Source organism: Ictidomys tridecemlineatus, chromosome 7 (genome assembly GCF_052094955.1).
Source record: "Ictidomys tridecemlineatus isolate mIctTri1 chromosome 7, mIctTri1.hap1, whole genome shotgun sequence".
Classification (NCBI taxonomy): Eukaryota; Metazoa; Chordata; class Mammalia; order Rodentia; family Sciuridae; genus Ictidomys; species Ictidomys tridecemlineatus.
The window spans coordinates 1363557-1375374 of NC_135483.1; the positions used below are offsets into that span (position 1 = coordinate 1363557).

An 11818-nucleotide genomic window follows, 5' to 3' on the forward strand; every position below is an offset into this window, starting at 1 on the left:
TTGAGGCCCAGGAAGATGTGGCACTGCCCTCCGGAAGTCTGCATGGAGTCCTGGTTCTCCACTGCTCTGGGATGCCACTGGGGGTCAGTGTAGCCGCGGGCCCTGCCTGATTACGGCCCCTGCGCTTCTTCCAAGTCCAGTGTGCCTATTGGTCACCCTGGGCACATGTCAATCATCAGGTGATAGAGACTGACCAAAGGACCCTGGAGGCCACTTGCCCCTGGCTCCATGGTGACCATGACTTTCATACTGCTTGGGGCCAGCAGAGACCTGGAGGCAGGTGGGGTCAGCCAAGCACCCACCCAGACTGGGGGTAGTAAAAATGACATTTAGGAGGGACCTGGGACCAACTCTCCTAAGTCTCCCTTGGGTCTCTAGAGCAGGTCCCCATTCCGAGCCTCCTAGGACAGCTGAGGGCTGAGGGCTCCTGAGGCTGAGGCGGGGATACCTGCTGGTAGTACCAAAGCCGAGATGCGGGGGACATGGGACGTAGGCTGCCTTGTGTCAGGTGGGCAGCCAGCCTGTGGCCTATCTTCACACAAGCTTCCCTTCCAGTGCCAAGGAAGAACACAGGCAGACCCAGGTCCACACAAGCAGTAGCAGGTTGGTGGCCTGGGGACCAGCTGGATAGGGACCCTGCAGCAGAAACATGTGGAACCCCAAGGCTGTAAGTGACCTGGGCGGTCCTCAGACTGCTGGCAGGGCGGGACAAGGCTCCATGCAGGGCTCCACTGTCCAGCCCCCAGCCAAGTAAGTGTCTTCCCACCACAGCTGACAGGAGGCCCTGGCTGTGGCATCCTCTCCAGGGAACTTGAGGGACGCCTCGAGGTGGTGGGGCAGAGTCAACTGGCAGAGGGAAGTGGGCCTGGGGGTATAGGCAAAAAGTGACCCCCAGGTGTGCCTCTGCCGCCCCCCTGTGCCTGGAAGAGGTGGACTCACCTGGGGCTGGGAGGGGCCAGGAAGGATGTCCCCCTGGCTAGTTGGAGCCCCTTTCTGTTTCTGCACTGTCCTGGTTGGTCTTGCTGCTCCCTACCCTGTGTTCCCCAGGGCAGAGGGCACTCTGTCCCCAGGAGGGGGGAAGCATGGATATGTTCATGCCTGGGTGCACACCCCAGGAAGGTTCTGGGCGTCCCCGTAAGTGCTGGGGCAGGAAAGGAGGCTGCCAGGCGGGGAGCAGCTGAGGCCCCTTCCAGGAAGCCGGCCTGTGTGAGCTGGCGCTCTCCGCCCTGTCCTGAGGCCCCGCAGCCCCAGCCCCAGCGTTTGTAGTGATGGATCCTCAAAGCCCTGGCTTGGGGTAACCAGGCACTCACCACCTGTCCAAGAGCTGCGTTCCCATGACAGGAATGGAACAGGACCTGGGCAGCCTTTGTGCACCGTGGGCCTGTCCAGAGCACTTCCTGAGGGCACTGCAGTGGCTTTGACAAGCTCCACCTGCCCTGCCTGGAATCAAGCAGACCAGTCCTGCACACGACCCCCTCCCCTCTGCCAGGCCAGCCTACTACCCACCCAGAGCCTCCGTGGTCCACCAGTCCCCATGCCTGCTGCCACAGCTCCAGCTTCTTTTGTTATATGATTTAGATGTGTTGGTTCTTGTTGTGACACTAGGGATTGAGCCCAGGGGCGCTTTACCACTGAGCCACATCCCAGTCCTTTTTGTTTTGTATTTTGAGACGGCCTCACTTAATTGTCCAGGTACCTTGAACTTGTGATCCTCCAGCCTCAGCTTCCAGAGTAACTGGGATTATAGGTGTGGCCACTGCACCTGACTCAGTAGCTGCCACCTTCCAGATCCCATTCCAGCTGGCCCCTCCCAGAAACAAGCTCCCTCCCCTCCCTGAAGGGCTGGCCACCCCTTCATCTGCTCCCGTCTAGGAGAGGACTGTCCTCCGTACCTTCTCACTCTGAAGCCAACCTTCACCTTATGGGCGAGCCTGGCCTTAAGGTGGCCCTATGCCCCTGCCTGCTGGGGTTCACACCTGTCGTGCTATTTTAGTCAACTGTGACCAAAAAAAACCTGATAAGAACAATTAGAGGAGAAAAAGTTTATTTGGGGGCTCACAGTTTCGGAGGTCTCAGTCCATAGACAGTGGACTCCATTCTTTGGGGCCTGAGGTGAGGCAGAATATCATGGTGGAAGAGTGTGGCACAGGGACTAGCTGGGGACACGGCACTGGGAAACAGAGACTAAACTCAGGTCACAACATACAAACCACAAAGGCACACCCCCCCTGCCGCACTCACCGGCGGCGCGTCCCTGTTGGGCTTCTTGCACTGAGCAGGCTGAGGCTCTCACAACCCAGCAACTTTCACCTCCAAACAAGCTTTGGGGGGACACCTCATTTCCAGACCATCACAGGTGCCCTTTCCTGGGGGCAGCACCTGTGGCCTGCTATTCACCAATAGTCCATGCCAAGGCGGAGGGAGGTCTGGGTTGGGTTTGTCACTGTCAGTCACCACTGGACCTAAGACCAGTGGCCTAGCCCCTGCTGGCCTGGGGAAGCTGGAGACCGCCCGCGGTGGGAGCCCCATGTGGCAAGGAGCCCAGGCAGCCTCCAGCCGCCAGCCAGCCAGGAATGGTGTTTTCTGCAGCCAGACTGTGCTGGGGAGGACCCTTGGTCTTAGTCAGCTTTTTTGCTGCTGTGACGAAAGGACCCAACCAGATGAACTTCAGAGGAGGAAAGTTTACTTGAGGGCTCACAGTTTCAGGACGTAGTCCATAGGAGGTGGCTGCATTCCTTGGGGCTCGAGGCAAGGCAGAACATGATGGCCGGAGAGTGTGGCAGAGCAAAGCAGCTCACAGCATGATCAGGAAGCAGAGAGAGGTTCCACTCTCAAGATGAAAAAATACAGGGCTGAGGACACAGCTCAGTTGATAGAGTGCTTACCTCACATGCACAAGGCCCTGGGTTCAATCCCCAGCACCACCAAAAAGGAAAAAGATATTTTTTATATGTCCCATAGCCACGCCCCGATGCTCACATCCTCCACCCACACTCACTCTGTCACTTCACTGACCACTCACTCCGTAGATCCCTATCGGGTTAAGACTCTTACAACCCACTCGTTTCTCCTCTGAACATCTTGCGTTGGCTCACATGTGAGCTTTTAGGGGGGGCACCTCATGTCCAAACCATAATACCCTCCCCTGACCCAGAAAGCATGTGGTGAGCCGTGCCTGAGCAGTGGGAAACTATTGACTAGTTACCTGTGAGCTCCTTTCTGTCCTCTGAAGCCTGCCCTGGCAGCTGCATTTTCCAAGTGTGTCCCCTTAAGGTTTGGGGGTGGCTTCAGATGCACAGCCTTGCTCTCTGGGATGCTTCTGAGGGGAGCCAGCCAACACGCTGAGTGGAAGGCCCCAGGCACAGGCTCACAGTGTGGGGACACCCTTCCAGCCCCACCCGCCAGGCCCCTGTGGGAAGACACTGCCCATGCCTGCCTCACTCCAAAGTCCCGTCACCCCAGCCTCCCCGTCCTCTCAGCTGTCGGGATCAGGGACAGCTGTCCCCACACTCCCAGGACAGATGTCCTGACAGAGCCCGTGGACACAGTGAGAGGCCACATTGAGACGCTAAGCTCCAGGGGCTTGCTCTTCAACAGGAATCCCTGACATATAGTAGGTGCTCAGTGAAGATTTATGGGAAGCCTTTGACACCAAGCCCCCCAGGGAGCCGCTGAGGACGGGAAGGTGGGCGTGATGGGAAGCAGCCCCAAGGCCCAGGGCCTTTCTTTCTACCTTCTCTGCAGTCCCCCAGGGCCTGGCAGGAGTGCCCACTGGTCTACCAGGGGCCAGTCTCACTCTGCAGGGTGTCTGCAGGGTCCAGCTGGACTGGGAGTCCTCTGAAGCCTCACCCAGGGGGACCACCCAGCCTGACAGATCAACAAACAAGAAGGTGCTGTGCCCTCAGACCAAGCACCAAGGGCTAACAAGCTGCAGGGAGGCGGGGAGGACAAGAGCCCGGCTCCCACGTGGAGGCCAAGCTCAGGTGGCTCTGTGGGCTCAAAGAACTTCTAAAAGCCAGTCCGACCTGCTGGCCTCCAGAGGCCAAGTGCGGGGCTATGAAGAAGCTTGGTCCAGGAAGTAGGGGCTGGTGCTCTGCCCAGGAGGCCCCCACCACCCCAGGCGGCTTCAGAGGACTGAACCCTGCCGTCTCCCTGCACCTCCCACCTGCCAGCTCTGAAGTCCTTGCTCACCACCACTGGTGGCACCCTGGTCACTTCATCTCACTGTTGGTCACCAGGGTGGTCCTGGGAGAGCTGACCAGACCTCCCTCTACCCACCACAGTGCCCGCCCTTGTTTCCTGCACCAACTGCTTCCTCTGCCCTGCCGGGAGGGCTCTTGTTCCTGCAACCCCCAACCCCTGCCTTGGGTGAGAAAATGAATGAGTGACCTGTGCTTGGTGCAGGGACAGGCAGGGGTGGGGGATGGGGAGGTGAGGGTGACTGGCTCAGGTTTCTACAACCAGAGTCCAGGGCAGGTTGTCCTGCCTAGAGGAAGAGTTGGAGTGGGTTGGGGTGGACAGGGGTCAGGGCCAATCAGCAAAGCTGTCCCAGCCTTATCGAGCTTCCTGCACCTCATGGCAAGATGAGGCTCTGGGTGGGTTTGGGGTGTTGCTGACCATAGCACAGGGATCCCTGGGCCTGAGGCTGGGAGCTGTGGCCCCGGGAGAGCTCCTACCTGCCTGGGGGCAGGCTCCTCCACCATTCTCTCCCTGGCACCCTCCTGGGATTGTGACTGAACCCCCTCACCTTGTCCACAGGACTTGGAGCCACACCTGAGGCAGACCCCGGGTGGACAGCCTGCCCAATGCCAGCATCCCCCCTTCATCTGCTCCCTTTCCAGCGTGCCTAAGCATCACACAGGACGCAGTACCCAGCAGGCCGCTGGGCCGCTGCAGGAGGCACCTGCTCCCACTCCTACAGTGGGCTGCTCCAGCTGATCCACAGCCTCCTCTGAACACAGGTGGACAAATGGACCCACTCCCTGGCCTCAATGTCCAACCAACCCAGTGGTCAGTGTCAGCACCTGGCAGGGGCTGTGAGTCTGCACCTGCCACAGGTCATCTTTGGCAAGGCCGGTTACTTTTCAGGGCCCCTTTTCCCCATCACCTGGAGGGAGCTGTGAAGCCACAGGCACAGCATGTGTTCCACCAAAGCAGCCTCCTTCAGGGGCGGAGGTGGCCGTGGGAGCTCAGGCTGCCCAGGGCCCTTTTCAGAGAGGAAGGCCTGGATTTCCAAATCGTCAGCCCCAGCCCCACCCTGAGGAATGGCGGTGAGGAGGGTCAAAGAGCGCCCTTGGAATGTCACTTCAGACCCCTGGCATTCTCTGCAGATGTGGGCATGGAACCCAGGGTCTCCATAGGCAAGTGCTCTGCCACTGAGCCACACCCCCAGCCCCTGCCTGGCATTTTTATAAAAGACACTTGTAGAGGGAGCACAGCAAAGCCCTGGTGACAACCTGCTGGCATGCCTGCCAGCCCTGTGACTTCCTGTGTACACCCTTCCAGTCTTTCTTTCTGTGCATAGGTGATTACTTTTTTTTTTTTTTTTAGGTACTTGGAATTGAACCTGGGGAGCTCTGCCACTGAGCTCCATCCCCAGCCCTTTCTATTTTTGAGATAGGCTCTTCCTAAATTGCCCACCCTCCTGCCTCAGCCTCCCGAGTTGCTGGGATTACAGGTATGCACCATCCTCCCTGCAGATAGTCACATTTAAAATCTAGTTTTTGTTCTGTTTTTGGTGTTTTCTTTTTTGTGGTGCTGGTGCTAGTGAACCCAGTGTGCTCTACCCGCTATAGGGATGAGCTGCATCTCCAGTCCTTTCTATTTTATTTTGTGACAGGTTTTCACTAAGTTGCCAAGGAAGGCCTAGAATTTGCCATCCTCCTGCCTCAGCCTTCCCAGTTTCTGGGATCACAATAAAATTTAGTTTTTTAATTATCAGTTATAAAAAAGTACACCCTCCCATCATGCTTCCCTGGGGCCCCCAGGGTCCCCATCCTTGTCCCCTTGTTCTCTGGCTCCGTGCGGCCCCGCACCCTGCGGGTTTCTCCTTGCGCTAGGCTGCCTCCCGCAGGTGTCAGGCCCCGCGCGCTGGGAAGCAGCGGTCACTGGGCTTCCCAACACGATCGGTCCATCCGCTCCTACGCAGCAAGGCGTAGGCAGCACCTCGGAGGACGCCCGGCCCTCTGTCCCCCACGCTCCAGGGACCTTAGCGCCCCTTGCACCCGGGCCTCGGCACCGCGGTGGCCCCACGCATTCCTCTCCACCCGAGCCGCGAGCTCAGCGCCCAGCGAGTCCCACGTGCAGGGCGTCCCGCCGCCCGGGGTGCCAGCAACTTTGTTGACTGAATTCCTGAACCCGCCCGAACCGCGGGTCTAAAAATAGCCGGCGCGGCGAGCTCGAGGACAGCGCAGTCATTCCGTGTCAGGATGCCCGGAGATCCCCGCGTGCGGACGCCGCCAGCGGAGCGGGACGTGGCTCCAGGCCCGCGGAGCCCTAGGGGACCGCGGAGGCTCGGCCGGACGGGTGGCCTAAGGGACCCTGAGGCGCCCAAGGGTCTCCTGAACACTGTCTTCTGTGCTCCCGGAACTCTCCCGTCCCAGGGTTGCGGACGCGAGGCTGCGGGAGGTCGCAGGCCGCCTAGCAGCCAGGCACCACCGCGCCCCCAGGCTCTCCGAGATTGCAGTCCTCCGCCACGGCCGCCAGGGGGCCCTGCCCGCTTCTCTTGCCGGCGGCCTATCCCCACCCCTTCCCACAGCTGTTTCCCGCAGGAGACTGACAGCTGGGCTCCGGGTTGCCATGGGGATAAGCAAATGAGAACGGCAGGGCTGGGGCTCCGATTGGCCCGGGGGCGCGTGCCCCCTCCCGGGGAGGCGGGCCTGGGCGCTCGGCTCTATAAAGGCGCGCGAGGCTCCGCGCTCCGCCGTGGGAGGCGGGGCCGGACAGCAGCGCAGGCGGGGCGTGGGGCGGGGCAGCAGGGCCCGAGGCGTGGCCGCACAGCCACCAGCCGGACAGGGACAGCAGAGGACGAGGACAAGGAGGAGGAGCAGGTGTCGGGCGGTGCGCCCGCCGCCCGCCGGGAGCGGGCCCCGGGCCGCCCTAGAAGCCCGGCTGGCGATCGTTCCCGGCGCACCACTCCCGAGTTGGCTGTACGAAACTTTTCCCTGCGCCATTAGGTGCCCCAACCCGGAGCCCGCGCCCCGCCCACGCTCGCCCCCGCCGGGACCACAGCCCTTGGGGAGCTCCGCAGGCGAAAGGCCCGCCGCTACTACCCCCGCCGCCCGTCGGGGCGCGGCCGGGTGCGGCGGCGGGGCTGGGGCCCCGGGCGATGGCCGCGGAGCTGGCGATGGGCGCTGAGCTGCCAAGCAGCCCACTGGCCATCGAGTACGTCAACGACTTCGACCTGATGAAGTTCGAGGTGAAGAAGGAGCCGCCTGAGGCCGAGCGCTTCTGCCACCGCTTGCCACCCGGCTCGCTCTCCTCGACGCCGCTCAGCACGCCCTGCTCCTCCGTTCCCTCCTCGCCCAGCTTCTGTGCGCCCAGCCCCGGCACCAGCGGCGGCGGCGGAGCGGGCGGCGGCGGCGGCGCAGCACAGGCCGGCGGTGCCCCGGGGCCTCCGAGCGGAGGCCCAGGCGCCGTCGGGGGCGCCTCTGGAAAGCCAGCGCTGGAGGATCTGTACTGGATGAGTGGCTACCAGCACCACCTCAACCCGGAGGCGCTCAACTTGACGCCCGAGGACGCGGTGGAGGCACTCATTGGCAGTGGTCACCACGCCGGGCACCATGGGGCACATCACCCGGCCGCCGCGGCCTACGAGGCCTTCCGGGGCCAGGGCTTCGCGGGCAGCGGCGGCGCGGACGACATGGGCACAGGCCACCACCACGGCGCACACCACACTGCCCACCACCACCACGCCGCCCACCATCATCACCACCACCACCACCACAGCAGCACAGGCCACCACGGTGCCGCGGGCCATGGCGGCGGCGGCGGCGCTGGCCACCACGTGCGCCTGGAGGAGCGCTTCTCCGACGACCAGCTGGTGTCTATGTCGGTACGCGAGCTGAACCGGCAGCTCCGTGGCTTCAGCAAGGAGGAGGTCATCCGGCTGAAGCAGAAGCGGCGCACACTAAAGAACCGCGGCTACGCACAGTCGTGCCGCTTCAAGCGGGTGCAGCAGCGGCACATTCTGGAGAGCGAGAAGTGCCAACTCCAGAGCCAGGTGGAGCAGCTGAAGCTGGAGGTGGGGCGCCTGGCCAAGGAGCGGGACCTGTACAAGGAGAAATACGAGAAGCTGGCGGGCCGGGGCGGCCCCGGGGGCGCGGGCGGGGCCGGTTTCCCGCGAGAGCCCTCGCCGGCGCAGCCCGGCCCCGGCGGGGCCAAGGGTGCACCGCCCGACTTCTTCCTGTGAGCGCCGGACCCCGGCCCGCACCGCCACCGGGGACAAGTTCGCGCGGGCAGCCGACACCTCGGCTCGGACTCAATGGCTCGGGGCGCGTGCAAGGGGCCAGTGCAGCCGCATACGCGGTGGTCAGCCTGCGCTGGGACCGGCGCGCCTCTCCGCGAAGCCCGCGGTGCCGGGTGGAGGCCCTCCTCACCGCCTGCGCCCTCCTGCTCCGCGCGGTCTTGGGGTCGTAGTCCTGACGTTGCCGCGATCCCGCCGCACGCGGAGGACGGCCATGTCCAGGGAAGCCCGGGCCAGGTCTAACCTCCTCGCAAGCGTCCACTTGTACATATGTCGAGCGCGGCTCTCCGTTTCGACCTTCGGCCGTCCGCCCGCTGGGGGGCCGCGCGGCGGTGTCCTCTCGGGCAGCCTCTTCTTGCCCCGCGCGCCGCCTCTGATTTCTGCCTCCCCTTTCCTTGCCCTTTTTTACTCTTCCTCCTTTTTAAACCGGTCTTGTTTTCGAAGCATTTATTTATTTTGCTTGGTGATTGGAAAAGAAAACCCAGAAGAAGCCCCCTCCTTTCCCAGCCGGTGTTCCCTCGCGGTCCGCGAGTCCCCGCATGCGTCGCTCGCTCGCTCGGGGGCCGGTTCCCTGCCTGCCCGGCTGCCCGCTTGTCCCCCACCCCGCCGGCGTTCCCTGGAGACCGAAGCCGAGGGACGCCGGCGCCGCGTTCGGTCCTGCTGCCCTGCTGTACTCGACGGGGGGGAGGGGGGTGGGGGTCCTGTGCTCAGCCGGGTGGGGGCTGGCCCGGACTCCCGCGCTGCTATATCTCTATGCACCAGATCGTATTTATGATTCCTGGGGAAATATATCTTATTTTAACTCTCAAGAGAAGTGAAAGAAAATAAAGTAATGCACAGTATTTCTAAAAGAAAGAATTTAAAGAGGAGGGTTAGGCCTGAACCTCCTGGCATGGTCGGGTAGAGAAAGTGTTTTAATTTGAATTGTGTTTCGTTGTTTGTGGAATCTTTTTAAAAAGCTTGTCCGCTTTTTGGACTGTCCCGGAGAGAGAACGGGAGGCGGCAGCTCTAAGCTGGTGGAAGCTCCCGCGGTCAGGTCAGGGGACCTGGTTCTCCCAGGCCCACGGTGGGGACTCCAGCGACACTGCACCCTCCACGGCTCTTGCTGGGCCTTCGGGCAGTAGCCACTCGTCAAAAGTTTTGTTGTGTTGCTGTTTTTTGGTTTTGTTTTGTTTTCATTTGCTACGAAACTGAGGAAAGAACACACACAAACAATAAATCCGTTTAGATCCAAAGTCTCAGGAGCCTGGCTGTTTTGTTTGTGGCTTTCATTTTTGCCATGCTTCTTCCTGAAAAGTAAGAAAAGAGATTCCTGGATTGGGCTTTGCTTTATTTCCGGGTGACCCCAAACTAACGTGGTGGAAACTGGCTGTGCGGAATGAGGAGGCTGACCAGGCTCGCCAGGCAAGCCCGGGAAGGTTCTGGCCCTGTGCTCCCACCAACACCTACCGAGGTTCAGGGTGGGTGTAGGACGGTTATGTCCTGGTGGCAGGAACCGCCCCAGCTCCCCTAAACCTGCTGGTTTCCTCTGGAGTGGCCACTGGCCTCTGTCCACTGAAGGGCTGACTGTTCTCCCCTTCACCGCGGCCAGGGTTCTTGGGGTTCCTGCTGTCAGATTTGGAGGGACTGCTCACCTCTCCTTGAAGGTTCCAGGACACGCCTCTCTCCAGAGGGTGGCTTTTGCCTGGGGAAGCAGAGGTTCCCTTTTCCCCGGGGGCACTTCGGTGGCTCAATCCCAGGTCCCAGAAAAGGCAGGTCCGACCTGCTCTTGGTGGGGGTTGAGCAAAATCCCAGGTTGGGGGAGCCTGGGTCTCCGATGGAGGAAATGCCGAGGGAAGAGAAGGAATTCAGGCCCTCGGGCGGGCGGGGCTTTGTTAAAGGGAGTGTTTCAGAAGCTACTGTGTGAGAGTGTGACAGGGGAGTGCAGGCTCCGCCAGGGCTCCGCCAGGCTGTGCAGGAAAGTCCTCAGGCCAGAGTATCTACCTACAGAAGACACTCTCCCAAGAGGGCAGCGAGTGGTGGGTGTGCAGCCGGGACGCTGGTCTGGTTTTGGTAGTTGGAAGTCCTAGTCAAGCACAGAGGACATGGGACACCGCAGTCACCATTCTGAGGAGTCTTTACACAGTGCCTTCATCCTGGAAGAGAAAGTGCAAGCATAGGGCCGAGGCTGGACACTGGGCAGCGTGTGCAGGGGCTGTCCTGTGCAGGGCAGTCTTTTTCTGGGGGGAGGGGTGGCGGCAGCAGCGGCACTCACCTTCCCTTCCCTGCCTTGGCCTTCCAGAGCGCAGCACCTGGCCTCTGGACCTCTAAGGGTGCCTGGAAGCAGGTGCCTGGGGGCTTGGCTGCAAGCCTGCTGGGGGCAGGACGCAGCAGCCTGGCAGCAACCTCAGCAGCCACCAGCTTTTCTCTGCAGCCAGGGCCCGGGTTTGACTTCTCTTTCCTCTTCCTCCCTCTCTCCCTCTTTTTTATTTTATTTATTTATTTATTTAAGTAGTAGTTGGACACGATACCTTTATTGTATTTGTTTATTTTTATGTTGTGCCGGGAATTGAACCCAGTGCCTCATGCATGTTAGGCGAACGCTCTGCCACTGAGCCATGGGCCACAACCCGGCCCCCTCTCCCTCTTTTCTCTGGTTTCCAGCCAGGACGAGGAGGAGCTGACAAAGGAACTGGACAGCAGGGCTGCGTGGGGTGAGCGGAGTGCTTGCTTTAGGTTGGCAGACCTTTTTTAGAAGCCATTTGGCGGCCCGGCCCCAGCCCCAGCCCCAGCCCCTGTGGGACGCACCTGACTGCAGCCGTGGCCTGCAGAGGAGGGAAGCGCCTGGCCTGTGTATGGTGCCACAGCACATGCTGCGGGCTCCTCTGCACAGGCCTCCCGTGGCCCAGCTGGGAACCAGGGGTGGGGAAAGGGGAGGCTCAGACCACTCTAGTTGTTTTGGTCAGAGAGGTTTGGGTGGGCTGGCTGGGGCCAGGAAAGTTGGCAGGTTTAGAGCCCACCTTGCAGGGCCTCTGGACATCAAGGGCAGGAAGTTTCCTGAAGAGCCGCTGCCGAGCAAGCCTGCATACAAGTGCCAGGAGTGTGTGTGTGTCTGCACGGCAGGGTGTGTGCGGGTCTGTGCAGGAGTGTGGGGGCAGTGGCAGCACAGGGGCTCTGGGCCAGAGCCACTTGGGCCCTTGGTCAGAGAGGGTGCTAGAGGGAACTGGGCCTGAAGCCAGGGTGACCACTGTGCAGGGCAGCAGGACAAGCGTCTGCCTGGCTCTTGGTTCCCCCAGCCCCTCTCCAGCCCTGCTGACACCTGGATGTTCCAAGAGGAGGGCCTATGTGTCCCAGTATCTCCAGCCGTGACATCTG

The 11818-nt window shown here is 61.3% G+C and overlaps 1 protein-coding gene across 1 annotated transcript; it reads left to right on the top strand.

Annotated features, from left to right (window-relative positions):
• Positions 1-845: 845 nt before the first annotated feature.
• Mafa (MAF bZIP transcription factor A) lies at positions 846-9699 on the top strand. Its single transcript, XM_005316098.5, has one exon. The coding sequence runs from the start codon at positions 7328-7330 to the stop codon at positions 8408-8410; it is 1083 nt and encodes a 360-aa protein (XP_005316155.1). The 5' UTR covers positions 846-7327; the 3' UTR covers positions 8411-9699.
• Positions 9700-11818: the final 2119 nt, after the last annotated feature.